This window comes from Chiloscyllium plagiosum, chromosome 27, assembly GCF_004010195.1.
Source record: "Chiloscyllium plagiosum isolate BGI_BamShark_2017 chromosome 27, ASM401019v2, whole genome shotgun sequence".
NCBI classification, from domain to species: Eukaryota; Metazoa; Chordata; class Chondrichthyes; order Orectolobiformes; family Hemiscylliidae; genus Chiloscyllium; species Chiloscyllium plagiosum.
The window spans coordinates 26,459,156-26,475,351 of NC_057736.1; the positions used below are offsets into that span (position 1 = coordinate 26,459,156).

At 39.8% G+C, this 16,196-nt stretch overlaps 1 protein-coding gene and 1 long non-coding RNA gene across 4 annotated transcripts in view; one reads left to right on the forward strand and one right to left on the reverse strand.

Moving 5' to 3' along the window:
- Nucleotides 1-16,196, forward strand: part of LOC122563675 (protein argonaute-1) — a 115,061-nt gene that overhangs the window by 90,937 nt on the left and 7,928 nt on the right. For both annotated transcript variants that reach the window (XM_043717728.1, XM_043717729.1), the window contains exons 15-16: nt 14,404-14,598; nt 15,036-15,170. In XM_043717728.1, the coding sequence (XP_043573663.1) occupies nt 14,404-14,598; nt 15,036-15,170 (330 nt within the window). The remainder of the gene's footprint in view (nt 1-14,403; nt 14,599-15,035; nt 15,171-16,196) is intronic.
- LOC122563676 overlaps nt 1-16,196 on the reverse strand; it is a 70,627-nt gene that overhangs the window by 31,409 nt on the left and 23,022 nt on the right. The window lies entirely within an intron of this gene.

Here is a 16,196-nt window from a genome sequence, read left to right on the forward strand (position 1 = left end):
TATAATCATATTGAAACATTATCTTATTGCAGGTGGTCCATCTTATAAAGTGCACTATTTGGTACACATTTTTTCTGCACCATCGGCTCAAAAATGCTTTTGTGTAGTAATTTGCTGGGTGTGTGAGCTGATAAGAGTAACCCAACAAGACATTTGGAATCTGTGATCAACTGTTATCAATGAGATTTAAGGATTAAGAAAGAAACAGGAATGACTGAGAAAGAGAATTTGTCCTAGTTTAGAAATAAAAAGGGGAAGATTTAATTACAAATGTAAAAAAAAAATGAAGGCTATTTAAAAATACTAAGCTTGCCATTAAAATTTCTAAAAATAATTTACACACAACAGTAAGACTGAATTGTTTAAATTGTTACCTTTCTGGATTAGAGAGGTTTATTGGATTGCCAGAACAACTATTAGTGTGATTCTGCTTATTATTCCAGTGTGTAGCATCAAGTAGGTCCACTGAAATTTGCTTGCTAAAATTATTTTTTTCTCATATCAATTTTCTAATGCCTTGTCTCTGGAGGACATTGAAGTCAGTCCCAGTAACTCTGAAAGTACCCTACAATTTATTGGTGTGTGAACTTTAATGACAATCCCTGATTGGCAATTCAACCACCTAAGCATCACTGCCAAGCCCCCTTTGAATCCTTCAACTACAAACACCGACCCCCCATGCGCGTGCACATACGCGCACACACCTTTCTTCCACAGGGATTATTCAATAACTATCCTTTTAGCTCAAATTTCTAATTGCTTTTCTGTTTGACCTTATCTCCAACCAGACTACACAGTTATCTTTCTATTTGTAAATGTTGCACAAAGATATGTTTAAAAATTAAAACCAAATGGTTCCCTGGTCCGCGTTAGTTTTAATTCTCTTATCCTTTCAAATGTGCAGTGTCAGCAACAATTAATTATTTCAAGTGACAAGAAGGAGCTGAATCAATAAGAAAAAGCAATAGTTTGAATCTGTTCTTTCTCTGAAATGTTTGAAGTGAATGAGTTCATGATTGTTAACAATAATGTCTCCACGGTCAAATTTGTCAAAGTGATTAAAGTGGCTGCTACATGCTTCCCTTTCAGAACACCATTTCAACAGGCTATTTAGTAATGAATCTTCATTCACTGCAGCACAAATGAGGATTTTATTTTAAAACATACTTAACCAAATGTTAACATAGTGGCACATGTAGAGCTAATTTTTCTCTTCTAATCTTGATTATTTAATTGCTAATTTAGCCTTTCTTTAGTCTGGGTCACAGTTGGGTAATGTTCATCTGTGTCAATGTTGGCCCCCTTTTGGAATTAGAATTTTGCAAAGTCATAAAAGGTATCAGTATAGTCCTTTTTTTTTGTAGAGCCTCATTATGTATACAGTGATGTCAGGATACAGAAGCTGTATTTGGTTACAGAATGAAGTGAAGCTGCGTTCCTACATTATCAGCACTAAAAATAATGTTTAAAAAAAGCCTACTGGTGGCTACACTAAATGAAATAAATCCAAAAATAAACTTTATTAAAGCCCCTTAATTACATCTGCAACAGGAGAAAAAGACTACCAGGTTTTTGTGTGGCTGCTGCAGCTTTACCAGGAGGACGCATCGGGAATGACTGACTATGACCTATGATTATATTTCCAAACCTTGAAGTCAAATTACTTTTCTAACAAACTTTTTTCACAATATTTTCACCTTCCTTCCTCTTTTAATGGTATTGGCTCTGTATTAGAGTGCAGTTTTGCAATTATTGAAGGGCTGTGATGCGTCATCTGAATGTGATCTTAGAAAGGGAGTACTGACAGGCAACCTGTCATTGGTAGAATCACAATTAACACCAAAGCTGTCTTTCTGCCCAGCCATCAACATTCATCTATGACTGATTTCCAGTAGAAATTGTTATGTAACATTGGAATGAGGCGGCTTAATTCGTATTTTTGTTCTTTCTCTCACAAGCTCAAGGATGAGGGAGGCCATTTGACCTATCTAAGTTAATCCATCCAGAGCTTGCCAACATTCCCTTACAACAGCATTGTTTTATTTCTAGAATGATTCCAGGAATTTCCCTATTTATCTCTACCCAAAGGTCTACGCCAAGAGTTGATTATGCAACATAGAAAAACTTATGCTACCATTTCATAAATTTTTCTAATAATATCTGGCCTCATCCTCTTGACTTAATCTAGACATTTTAGCTGAAAGTAATATGCTAGGTGGACTTTTTCACGTGATTTCCTGTCATAACTCTGCAATAACAATTGGTGCCAAGGGTCAGCATTACAGCTCTCTTCCACTCAGTCAATGCACGGATCTGCACGCTGCATGGTCTTAAACATAGAAAATACGAGCATGATTAGACCATTCAGCCCATCAAACTAACTCTGAAATTTACTGTTATCATGCCCGCTTCTCCATCTCACCATACTTCTACTTTTTCACTAAATCCCTTGGCAACTTTAGCTTCTAAAAATCTATTTGCTTCTTAAACATATTCAATTATTTTGCCTCCACAGCAGAGCCAAGGAGGCCTACTGCATTGAAAAAGGCCCTTCAGCTCATCAAATCTGCACTAGTCAAACAACCATCCAACTAACTCTAACCCCACTTTCTGTTTGTTCCAATGTTTTGTTATCACAGTGTACATCTAAATATTATGTCATGAAGGTTTCTGCCTCTACTACTCTTACAGGCAGTGAGTTTCAGATTCCCAGCACGATAGAATCTTTTATCACTTTTGCTCTTCCACCTATTTTTTCTCCCCCTGCCCCTGAGCCAATCTTGCTGCACTTTCCTAGCATCTAAAATGCAAAATCTGTTAAGAGAGATGACTCCAGGGGATTCCTGCATTAGCTGCTGGCGGTTTTATTCTGGCAGTCACCTATTCCCTTTCAGTTTGTGCACACTCTACCTGAGGTGTGACCACCTCACTGTACATGCTAATCACAGATCTCAGCATTGCAGAAGTTGCACTTGACAACAGCTCCTGTTCCAGATACAAAACACAGATTTCCAGTAGAAGCAGTACACATGGTCACCCTGGACATGAAGTGTCCCTGACTTTCCACAATGCATTGGAGGAGCATTCCACCTGACCGAGCCACCTTGTGCTTAAATTACTCATTTTCCATTTCCTCCTGTGATTTAAAGAATGTTCAATATATACTTTACCACATTCTGTATACGTAAAACAATTTTAATCTAAACTGAGGACCAATTTTTACTTTAAGTACTGCAGTGTCGCCATTAAGCTCTTGGTCCCACTTGATGACCTTATGTTTTCCCTGCAATGTCAGTCTTAAATTATTTTAAGCTAACCCCTCATGTTCAACTCCTGGTCTCCTTGAGGTGGTTTCCCAGTGATGTCACACTACTTATGTGTCCCAAATGTGAAGATTGCTAGTGCTGTTTGAAGCTGCCTCAATCTTGAACTGAACCTGAACTCTCCATTGCTTTCTCATGCTGTTTCAAGCATCCCCAATCTAATGCTGGCTCACTTGACAGTCTCGTTACTCTGAGACTGAATTAGCAACATCAGTCTGATCAGTCTATAAAGTTTGATCATGCCTTCTTCAGCTTTAGTTTTGGCTGCGGAGCTCAACATCCAGTTGGTTTATGTTGATTGCATCACTGCTTTATTATCATATGTACTGGGACCAATGTTCGGTGAAATAAAGCAGACCTACTTAAACTCATTGATTCATCAAGTAAAGTTCAGGATTAGAACCACCTTAAACTGTGACTAACAATTGTGCACTTGCATCTTGACATTTTGTTTCATTTTGAAGTCAGACATTTGATGCAAAATAACAGGAGAGCCAGTAGGAAATCTGATTTTGGAAAGTTTACAAATGACACATTTTCTGAAATCAGGAAACAATAACCTTGAACCTTCTTGTGGAAAGATAATCCAAGCCCCAAATCCAATAAAGGCTTTGCTTATGAATCAGATGCACTGCTTGATGTGCAAGATAGTGCAACAAGTAAATACATGCCATATGTGCAGAGCAAACTTGCAGATTAGCTAGCTCCCTTACAATTCATGCCATAGAGTGGAAATACCTAAGGATTGATTAATTTATGGGATGCCATTCTAAGTTAGAAGTTAGTTTATGAACTCTACACAGTATAGAATGGCAAAAACATGAATGGATTTCAGGTTTTCGTCCATTGTCAAACTCTCCTGATGCTATACACTTTTTGTCTCTTTTGAATTTATACTGCATTAATGATTTGGTAAATTAATTCTCTTTTCGAGAAATCTTGGGGGCTAGTCAATGATTGCAGTCTTGTTTTTGAGTTTAGAGGAATTTATTTTCTTGTAAAATCAGACAGAAGTACAAAACAGTGTAGAACAATTCTCGTCTTTTTCTCTGCACTCATTGAAATTGACAGCTATAGAGATTCAGATTTACTCTGCAAAACAAAAATGAACCCAAAAAGCATAGTTGACAGTGGTGTTCCATTTTTGCTGGAAATTTAAACTTGGGACTCTCTTGTCTCTATCTCTACCTATGAGCATAAGTCAGCCCTTCTGTTTCCATGACATTGCTCTTGTAATTCCTAAATTAGCCAGCAGGCAATAGTCCAGAACAGCCTGATGTCTAGTTTCTTGTGTGTAGAAGCCTCTATTTTACAGTTTTTGTGTACCATTGGTTTGGATGACATTCAGAATTTGTCACCCACAGATCGTTAATCTGTGACTCAGTGGAACAGAATGTTGGATTGCTGTGTTCGGCTTACAGCAAACTTTCCTGGTCAACAGACACGTGATTCCATTTGAGAGAAACTATATTTAGATAACCATTGAATTCAATTTCCAGTCTGCATAGATTTAGAGTTAGCTTGTTCCAAGCTTAATCTATAGACATAATGTGGCCTGTTAGATGCTGAGTTAATGAGATAATCCAATCCCTGTCTATAATGAGTCCTGACTGCAGTATGAATGCTTTCCTTCAGCACATTTCCAAATTCTGAATTTGGAATATTGTGTGCCAGAATGCACAGCATCTACATTTCCTGATGTATGGAAACAATTCATCCTTTTTTGTTTTTAATTGTCAGATTTGTGTCATGGCTCAATCTAAAATAATGAAGAGATGGGAGCTTTGTGTGTTTGGAACATTTGATAATTTGAGCTTTTTCCTGAGAAATATATTGAGAAGGAACCAGAGATGGCTTATCTTTATGAACACATTGTGCTTCAGAATATCTGGTACGTTCAGGTCTTACACATTGTACCATGCTTTCTGACTGTACACATTTTCTTTCACAGCAGTACCTTTGTGAGTCACCAGTTAACTCGCTAACAGAACTTGTTGCCTGGTAACAACAACTGCCAGCTGACTCATAGACTAATACAAAATGATGTCACTCTTTCCATTGGTGGAACTGTGACTTTATTTAAAGAAAACCATTTTACAGATGTTCTCTAACAAACTGTAGATTTTATTTGCTGTCAGCTTGTATTTTCTTATCAAGACTTGAAAATAAATAGACTCTATCCTATTATTATGTAAATATTAATTTCCAAAAGCACAGGATACAAGAGGCAAAAGAATGAAGCCTTCTGCACAAGCCCAAGAGAGAGGACACTTCAAGTCCTATATGAGTTTTCCGTTCTGGACTGAGATGAGTTTTGTTTTCACTGAGTGGTGAACATGTTGAATTCTTGACCAAGTCACTGGATATATTTAAGAAAGGCCTAGATTTCGAGAAGCTAAAGGTTTCAAATGGTATTGGGAGTGAGTGGAAGCATGGTGTTGTGATCAAGGATCAGCCATGGTCATGCTAAAAGCGGAACAGGATTGATGGGCAGAATAGCGTCCCCCCTGCACTCGCACACCTACCCTTCTTTTCATGTTTTACCTAGCCAAATTATTCAAGGAGAAAGTGAAGACTTCAAAAGCTTTTGAAATTTAACCCTAATCAACATAAGAAATAGGAGCAAGGGTAGGTCATTTGGCCCCTCAAGCCTATCCCACCATTCTATAAAAGCATGACTTATCTACCCCAGGCCTTTTTCATAACAGCTCCTCTTTATATACTTGGTGATTTAGCTTGAACAACTCTCTTGGATAGAGAATTCAAGACATCCAGTAATCTATGAAATTCCTTCACACTTATTTTAAAGGAGTGTTCCCTTAGTTTGAAATACCATCCCACCAAAGTGGAAACACCTTCTCAACATCCACCCTGTCAAGCCCTCTCAAGATCTTATATGTTTCAATAAGATAATCCCTCATTCTTCTAAACTCTTATAAATAAAGGCTTAACCTGTTTAGCTGTTCTTAGTCAAAACAGTGGCACTTTTAAAAGGAAGAGGAACAAAGGTGAGGTCAGTGCAGGAGAGCGAAAGAAACCCATACTGCTAACTGACTCAGCAGTGAACCTGCGCAGTTACTGCCTTTGCTGTTGAATTCATGTAATGCTGGACATCGGAGTGCTTCTGGGAAAAGTGACAAACAGTGAAATTCACAACTGATCTTGAAGGAACCTGTTTGGGAGAGGTCACAGCACAGAGACAGATAAGTGATTAGTTTCATGTATGGCCTTGGAGCCTTGCTCTAAGTCTGCAGTAGTGAGTAGAGTGGGTTGTTTCTTGAATTTATGTTTTATTGAGCTATTTCTTTTGATTAAACTTAAAAAATATAAGCCATAAGTATTAAGTTAGTCTGGAGCAGTGTTTTATAGAGGAATAAGATGGTGCTATTTTCTGGGTCTGCAGATTGGAAGAAGCAAAAATGGCTCTTAGTAGAGTGATATGCTGCTCTTGTGGGATGTGGGATTTTAGGGAGAGTCTACGTATTACTGAGGATTATATCTGCACTAAATGTCATTGATTGTGAATGCCATCAGATCGAATGGAACGGTTGGAGCAACAGTTAGAGGCAATGAAGAACTTATAAGAGCAAGGGGCTATGATGGATGGCATTTATAGGAAGGGAGAAAAGATGCAGATAAAGTCCCATAGATGGGTTTAACATCAGGAAAGGTAAGAGAGGTAGGCAGGTTGTGCAGAAATCTTCTGTGGCTATCTCCATTTCAAACAAGTATGCTGTTTTGGAAATTGTAGGGGGTGATGGATTCTCAGGAGAACGTACCACGAACAGCCAAACGTTTGGTTTTGAGACTGGCTCTGATGCAATGAGGGGTACATTGGGTTCCAAGAGATCGATCGTGTTAGGGAACTTTCTAGTCCGAGGTACAGACAGATGTTTCTGTGACCATTAGTGAAAAATCAGAATGGTGTATTGCTTCCCTCATGCCAAGATCAAGAGAGAGTCCAGAATGTTCTCAAGGGGGAGAGGGGCCAGCAGAAGGTCATTGTCCACATTGGAACCAACGACAGGAAGGGAAAAGGTTGGAATTCTGAAGGGAGATTAGAGAGTTAGGCAGGAATTTAAAAGGGAGACTCTCAAGAGTAGTAATATCTGGATTACTCTCAGTGCTACGAGCTAGTGAGGGTAGGATTAGGAAGATAGAGCAGATGAATGCATGGCTAAGGAGCTGGTGTATGGGAGAAGGAGTCACATCTTTGGATCATTGGAAGCTCTTTTGGGGTAGAAGTGACCTGTACAAGAAGGACGTATTGCACCTAAATTGAAAGGGGACTCGCACACTGGCAGGGAAATTTGCTAGAGCTGCTCAGGAGGATTTAAACTAGTAAGGTGGGGGGCATGGGGACCAAGGAGATAGTGAGGAAAGAGATCAATCTGAGACTGGTAAATTTGAGAAAAGAAGCGGGTCAAACAGTCAGGGCAGACAGGAACAAAGCAGAGAACAAGGTAGGACTGATGAATTAAACTGCATTTATTTCATGCAAGGGGCCTAACAGGGAAGGCAGATGAACTCAGGGCATGGTTAGGAACATGAGACTGGGATATCATAGCAATTACAGAAATATGGCTCCGCGATGGACAGGATTAGCAGCTTAATGTTCCAGAAAACAAATGCTACAGGAAGGACAGAAAGGGAAGTAAGAGAGGAGGGGGAGTGGCATTTTTGATATGGGATAGCATTACAGCTGTAGTGAGGGAGGATATTCCCAGAAATACATTCAGGGAAGTTATTTGGGTGGAACTGAGAAATAAGAAAAGGATGATCACCTTATCGGGATTGTTAGATAGATCCCCTAATAGTCAGCAGGAAACTGAGAAACAAATTTGTAAGAAGATTTTGGTTATCTGTAAGAATAATAGGGTGGTTATGGTCAGGGATTTTAACTTTCCAAACATAGACTGGGACTACCATAGTATTAAGGGTTTAAATGGAGAGGAATTTGTTAAGTGTGTACAAGAAAATTTTCTGATTCAGTATGTGGATGTACCTACTAGAGAAGGGGCAAAACTTGACCTACTCTTGGGAAATAAGGCAGAGCAGGTGACAGTGTCAGTGGGGGAGCACTTTGGGGCCAGCGACCATAACTCTATTAGTTTTAAAATAGTGATGGAAAAGGATAAACCAGATCTAAAGTTGAAGTTCTAAATTGGTGAAAAGCTTATTTTTGACGGTATTAGGGAAGAACTTTCAAAAGCTGAATGGGGGCAGATGTTCGCAGGTAAAGGGACAGCTGGTAAATGGGAAGCCTTCAGAAATGAGGTAACGAGAATCCAGAGAAAGTATAAAGGGGAACCTCGATTTATCCGAACGAGCTGGGCGGGCAGTATTTTGTTCGGATAATCGATTAAATGCCTTTCCTCTGGGGTTTGGAGTTTTTAAAGTCTGCTCCCTGTTCAGGGGACAAGGTGCGTGAGGCCCTGCCCCAACTCCGCCCCCTGCCAACTCTGCCCGTCCACCACCACTCCAAATAGAGCGCGTGCGTACACACGCACAATTTTTTACTGCAACTTTTTGACAGGTTCCACCTCTGCCCTGTACATGACAATGTTGGTCAGATTATCTAGGGAAGGGGGGTGGGTTCGGTTACACCCCTCTATAGAACTCCAGGGAAAGTGTGAGGAGAGAGAGGACAGGAGGTTAGTCATTTGGAGACGGTGCCTGTTTAATCACTGTAAACAAAAGATGCGATCTCTGTTGGAAACATGTCTTTGATCTAATGTTTCTATCAGGACCTTGAGATCTCCTTCAGATAATCTGATGTTTGGATAATCGAGGTTCCTCTGTATTCCTGTTAGGGTGAAAGGAAAGGCTGATAAGTGTAGGGAATGCTGGATGACTAAAGAAATTGAGGTAAAAACAATGACTGCAGATGCTGGAAACCAGATTCTGGATTAGTGGTGCTGGAAGAGCACAGCAGTTCAGGCAGCATCCAAGGAGCTTCGAAATCGACGTTTCGGGCAAAAGCCCTTCATCAGGAATAAAGGCAGTGAGCCTGGAGTGTGGAGAGAGGTTTGGTTAAGAAAAAGAAGGCGGCATATGTCATGTACAGGCAAGATAGATTGAGTGAAACCTCAGAAGAGTATAAAGGCAGTAGGAGTATACTTAAGAGGGAAATCAGGAGGGCAAAAAGGGACATGAGATAGCTTTGGCAAATAGAGTTAAAGAGAATCCAAAGGGCTTTTACAAATACATTAAGGACAAAAGGGTAACGAGGGAGAGAATAGGGAGGCCCCTCAAAGATCAGCAAGACGGCCTTTGTGTGGAGCCGCAGGAGATGGGGGAGAAACTAAACGAGTATTTTGCATCAGTATTTACTATGGAAAAGGTCATGGAAGATATAGAATGTAGGGAAATAGATGGTGACACCTTGAAAAATGTCCATATTACAGAGGAAGAAGTGCTGGATGTCTTGAAACGCATAAGTGGATAAATCCCCAGGACCTGATCAGGTGTACCTTTGAACTCTGTGGGAAGCTCAAGAAGTGATTGCTGGACCTCTTGCTGAGATATTTGTATCATTGATAGTCACAGGTGAGGTGCCAAAAGACTGGAGTTGGCTAACATGGTGCCACTATTTAAGAAAGGTAGTAAGCACAAGCCACAGAACTTTAGACCAATGAGCCTGACGTTGGTGGTGGACAAGTTGTTAGAGGGAATCCTGAGGGACAGAGATGTACATGTATTTGGAAAGGCAAGAACTGATTAGGGATAGTCAACATGGCTTTGTGCGTGGGAAATCATGTCTCACAAACTTGATTGTTACCTTCAAAAAACTCAGAGGATTGATGAAGGCAGAGTGGTAGATGTGATCTATATGGACTTCAGTAAGGTGTTTGACAAGTTTCCCCATGGGAGACTGGTTAGCAAGGTTAAATCTCATGGAATATAGGGAGGTGGTGGTGGATGGTTATTTTTCAGACTGGAGGTCTGTGACCAATGAGGTGCCACAAGGATCGGTGCTGGGTCCACTACTTTTCATCATTTACATAAATGATTTGGATGTGAGCATACGAGGTATAGTTAGTAAGTTTGCAGATAACACCAAAATTGGAGGTGTAGTGGACAGCGAAGAAGGTTACCTCTGATTACAACGGGATCTTGATCAGATGAGCCATTTGGGCTGAGAAGTGGCAGATGGAGTTTAATTTTGATAAACGCGAGATGCTACATTTTGGGAAAGCAAACCTTAGCAGGACTTAAATACTTAATGGTAAGGTCCTAGGGAGTGTTGCTGAACAAAGACCTTGGAGTGCAGGTTCATAGCTCCTTGAAAGTGGAGTTGCAGGTGAATAGGATAGAGAAGAAGGCATCTGATATGCTTTCTTTATTGGTAGAGTATTGAGTACAGGGGTTAGGAGGTCATGTTGCGGCTGTACAGGACATTGGTTAGGCCACTTTTGGAATATTGTATGCAATTCCTATCAGATGAATGTTGTGAAACTTGAAAGGGTTCAGAAAAGATTTACAAGGATGTTGCCAGGGTTGGAGGAGTTGAGCTATAGGGAGAGTTTGAATAAGCTAGGGCTGTTTTCCCTGGAACTTCGGAGGCTGAGGGGTGACCTTATAGAGGTTTATAAAGTCATGAGGGGCATGGATAGGGTAAAGGTCTTTTCCCTAGGGTGGGGTAGTTCAGAACTAGAGGGCATAGGTTTAAGCTGAGAGGGGAAAGATTATAAAAGAGACCTAAGGGGCAACCTTTTCACGGCAGAGGGTGGTGCGTGCGTGGAATGGGCTGCCAGAGGAAGTGGTGGAGGTGAGTACAATTGCAACATTTAAAAGGCATCTGGATAGGTATATGAATAGGAAGGGTTTGGAGGGATATGGGACGGGTGCTGGCAGGTGGGACTAGATTGGGTTGGGATATCTAGTCGGCATGGATGGGTTGGACTGAAGGGCCTGTATCCGTGCTGTACATCTGACTCTAATAAGTCAACCCCTTCATCCTAGTGACTCTTTTCTCATACGGAATGTGATGGAATCTGGTACTGAACCAGACTGTTCACAAGCTGGCATCCTGTTTGACCCTGTGCTGAGCTTCCAATGCCATATTTTCTCTATCAAACTGCTCTTTCCACCTCGGTAACATTGCCTATCTTCTTCAGTGCCTCAGCTCATCTGCTTATGGCCTCATGTCCTTCTTATTATAGTAGCACTTTCTAGTCCTGCAGCACTTCTGATTTCTGTGTCATTCTTGTGGACCCCCAATTTTTATTGCTTCACCAATGATGGCCAATCGTTCAGCTGTTCCTGGGTTATAGGTTCTGGATTGATGAAGCCCATTGAGAAGTTTCACAAATTTAAAGGTGCTAAATAAGTATAAGTTTGTTCTATCTTTCGTACTTCATTCTTATTTCAACATAAAAGTAAGGAACATTTTCAGGGAAAGATAGTGTGAACAGCCTTTTGGTACCTTATTTACTTCAAATAAATGATCTTCAATCCACAAGGGATGAAATGTGTAGAAATATTCAAAACCAGACTATTTGACCCTGGGCTGAGCTTTGATTGATTTTAAAATGTGCATATCCTAATACTGAATCTTTTCCTGCACTGGATATCCTTGTGGGTTTTGCTACAGGTGGCACTTGCAACTAACATCAATTCTTTCCATCAGGCTTATTCAATATCTTTTTTCCAATTTAGTTTCTTTATGCCAAAGATCGCCTACGTTGCTTTAACCAACCATCTTCAAATGTGATATCAGAAAATTCGAGGCTTCTATACACATAAACATCAGTCTTGTGCATTGTTACCTTTCTCGTCTTCTGGTGATTTCTTACAGCTGGATGATAGCCAACTCATTTTTGAAGCTGCATTACAGCCACTTAAGTGTTGCAATAGTGATATGTCACTCTTCACATCACAGTGAGGACCTCCCAGCAGGGAGAGTAAACAACCTTGGAATTCTGGCCACAGTGTTAGAGTTGAACTAAACTTGAAAACAAGTTACTCTCACGATGAATATGTAAGAAATAGTATCCACTACATTGTGTTTAACTCAAAGTACCATGACTTAAAAAAATTACCTTTTTTCATTCCAGCACCATTTGTGATATTATCATACTTGATTAGGTTGTCAAACTAAAGTATACTCTAATTACCAATTTTGGAAAGAGCCCTGAAAAACCACAAAAACAATGGTAATATCATGATCTCAGTTCTTTATAGATTGAAAAGAAAGCACAAAGAAACTTTCCTTTGTCTGAATACTGGAAAGACAGTCATTAGTTTCAGCTGGTAATGTGAAGTCCTGCCCTCTAATAGTACTCCCCTCTTGAGTAACTAATTCAGACTCTATTAAGTCACCTGTAAATCATAGTAAGAATGGTAGCCCTGCAGGGAAGCCCCCAGAAATTGTCGATGTTAGCCAGACCTGAGGCTATCAGAGCAGGACAGGACCCAGCATCCTACAGGAGGTGGTCAGGCAGGCAGGTACAAAAGGGTTACTATATTTTGGAGGTGACCCCAATGTACATAAGACACAGCCTTGAATGATGCGCCTTCTGCTTTCTTGCCCTTTTTAAAGGAAACTGTCAACTCGCTGACCCCTGGCCAGCTTTCTTGCCCGCTGACCCCTGGCCAGCATTTTATGGCAGTGGAGGTGAATTGAGGATCTTTGGTGGGCAATAATTGGCCGCTTTAGGGTCTCTGATGGCCTGAAGTCTCTAAATCCAATCCATTATTGTCAACAAAAGACTGCTAAAATTTTGCTTCACTTCCACCACCACCACTAAACACTGATGCTTATGTCACCTTGAGTTGATTTATTTTTCCCAACATCCCCCTTTCCATCTGTCCCAAACTTGGCAATCTATTAAATTTAACCTATTAATAATATGCTGCATGCACGGAGTCTCATTTATCTGTAATTTCTGTTCTTCCTAATCTACACATGGCTCCCTAGTGTGTTGCCTCATCAGATTTATGCATGTCTTGTCTCCAATCTGTTTGTACTCCTCTAGCTTTGTCTTCTGCACTCCTGAATTCTTTAAGTTTTGTCTTCTGTGTATCTTTCCTACCTGTCACTCCTCCAACACATGCTCTCAACCATCAAAAGCTATATTTTGTTAAAACATATTTTAAAACACATCATGCCTAACTCCATCATGGTTTAATATATTCCCTTACTTAACTTATAAAATACCTTGAGATATTTTTCCATATTAGCTGCAGTTGCTCTGAAATACCACTGCCATTCATGTGTTATCTTTCTGAGCCAGGACTAAATCTGATGTTGCCTGGCACTGACCCTCCCCTGCCTTTAATTTATAAGGGCAACTCAGTTGCATGTCCTTTGACTGTTCATCTTCCTAAATCCTATGTAATAGTTGGGTATTGTACTGGGAAAGATTGAAATAAGCAGTGACACCTTAAAAAGCCAATGGTTAAAGATTATAGCCAAAGCAGTTAAGTCATAAACCTTTGGCCAGGCTTAACTCATTTTATGGATATTTGGCTCTGGGATGATTTCATACCATTATTAATGAATGTTTCTAAGTGGATGTATGTAAGAGGCATCCAAATAAGGAAACAGGGAATTGTTAGGCAAAGAAAAAGTGTCTAAACTTTTATTTGATATTTCCTTAAGAGGCATGTGTGTTTTATTCAAGGGGAGATTCAGGTGAATATGTTAGACAACTGGTCAACTATTGGAAAGCGTGAACAAGAAGATAAGTCACAACCAAATGCACAAAAAAGCACTCTCAAATCTTCCAGCTGGAATTACAATGTTGAGAATAAAAAAGAACACAAGTAATTTTGCAACTTTTTAAGATCAGAGTCACTAAAGGCATTTGGAATCAAAATGAGCTTGGAACCTTCTTCCTATGTACGACGTAGTACAGGGTTTTGGGGAACTGTATTACATAGATGAACAGCCAAAGGACGTGCAACTGAGTTGCCCTTGTAAATTAGTCAGTGTTATACATTGAGGAACTGTATGGCAATTTGTTATCCAGTAAAATCTGGATTCAGACTCCTTAGGCACATTCAGAATTTTAATGTTACAGTTGTTTATGCGAGATTGCTAGTTTGCCTGAAAGTTCTGTTTTTCTCATTCTAGGTGGTTGGCAGCATGGATGCTCATCCAAGTCGTTACTGTGCCACAGTTCGTGTGCAGCGACCCCGTCAGGAAATAATTGAAGACCTTTCCTACATGGTTCGAGAACTTCTGATCCAATTTTACAAATCTACTCGCTTCAAGCCAACAAGGATTATCTTCTATAGAGATGGCGTTCCTGAAGGACAGTTACCACAGGTAAATTGCACTCGTTTACTGAAATGAACACCCAAAATGGCTATAAGTAGTGCTCGTCCATTAATGTTCAGATGTACTGGGTTACTTTGTTGGAATTTAATATGAGCAAAAGTGAAATGGAGAAACAAACAAAAGTGAAAATTGGTTTAGTTTGTCTATCAGTTGTTCTCCTTTAGTATCCTGCTTTGCACATTGTCCTTTGAGTAGGGGTGCAGGCTTGGGATAGATGTGATCTGAAAATTGCTAGTGAACTGTAGATCAAATGTGGTCACTTGGACATTGCAGCCTGTACTTAATTCAACTGCGTAATGAAAAGTATAGCTGCTCCCTGTACTTTTATTATTCATTTTGCAAAGATGTTTCTACTTCACAGTTTTGTTCCCATTATCACAAAACCGCACAATTTTAACTTATAAACAATGTGAAACCTTTTTCAGATACTACACTACGAGCTCCTGGCTATTCGTGATGCCTGTATCAAACTGGAAAAAGATTATCAACCTGGAATTACCTATATTGTTGTCCAAAAACGGCATCACACACGGCTCTTCTGTGCTGATAAGAGTGAGAGGGTAGGAGATGATTTCAATAGAGCTATTGATGAATCTATAGTTGGTGTTTCACTTTTTCCCCCTCTTCCATTTCATGACTTCTATCCCCATCACCGTGTTGCTCCCACCACCGCTGAAGGTATTGTTTCTTGTTCAATACATCAAATCGATGTAGCTGGCTTTCAGTGTTGAAGTTTCACATATAAGCTCAGACAGTGAGTGCTTGCACATTACTTGACTGTGAAGGCGAAGGGCAAGAATGATCCTATCCATGTAAATAAATTTTTGGATAGAGTTCAGAATTATTAGTTCACTGAAGTTTTCCCCTTCTATGTGCTGCGTGACAATGATGTTTTTTGCTCCTGCTGCCACTCTGGATAAGGTCAACTAAATTCAGCCTTGTTTGGATGCCTATACCGTATAGTGCTGCATTTACTAAAGGGAAACGTGCTTTTAAAAAAAAAACCTTAATCCATGACCAACCAAATTAAAGGAAGATGTGTCCGATTTAATGGGGAATACCTGTACTGGTAACTTCTGGGAAACTTATGGACTTTATTTGATGAGAAATTTGTGTTGTGGTCACCACTAAATCAGGGTAAACTTTAGGATAAAATTAAGTCTGCAAAGTATATGACAATTTGGTGGCTATTTCTGACTGTATTAATCATTCTATATGTGCTTGAAAAGAGAAAATCTTACTGATTTGATTTCATCTACCAACTTGAAATATAAATCCCGCTGTTAAAATTGTGCTGGAATTGAGGTGAGAAATAAAGAAATTGGACCCATATAAATGTAATATCTTCAATATTAATAACCAAATATTAATATCTACAATCCACCTATTGGGTTTGTGTGTTTGTTAGTCTCCAGATGTCACTGGTATGTATATGATGTGCAGTCATTGCCTGAGCTTACAGGTGAAGCAAAGCTACTTTAATAAGGCACCAAAAGGCCCCTACACCAGTTTAATACATTGAGCAAACATAAACATGAGAACTAATATCACCTAAACATATAATCTTGTTTCAGTGTATGCAAAAC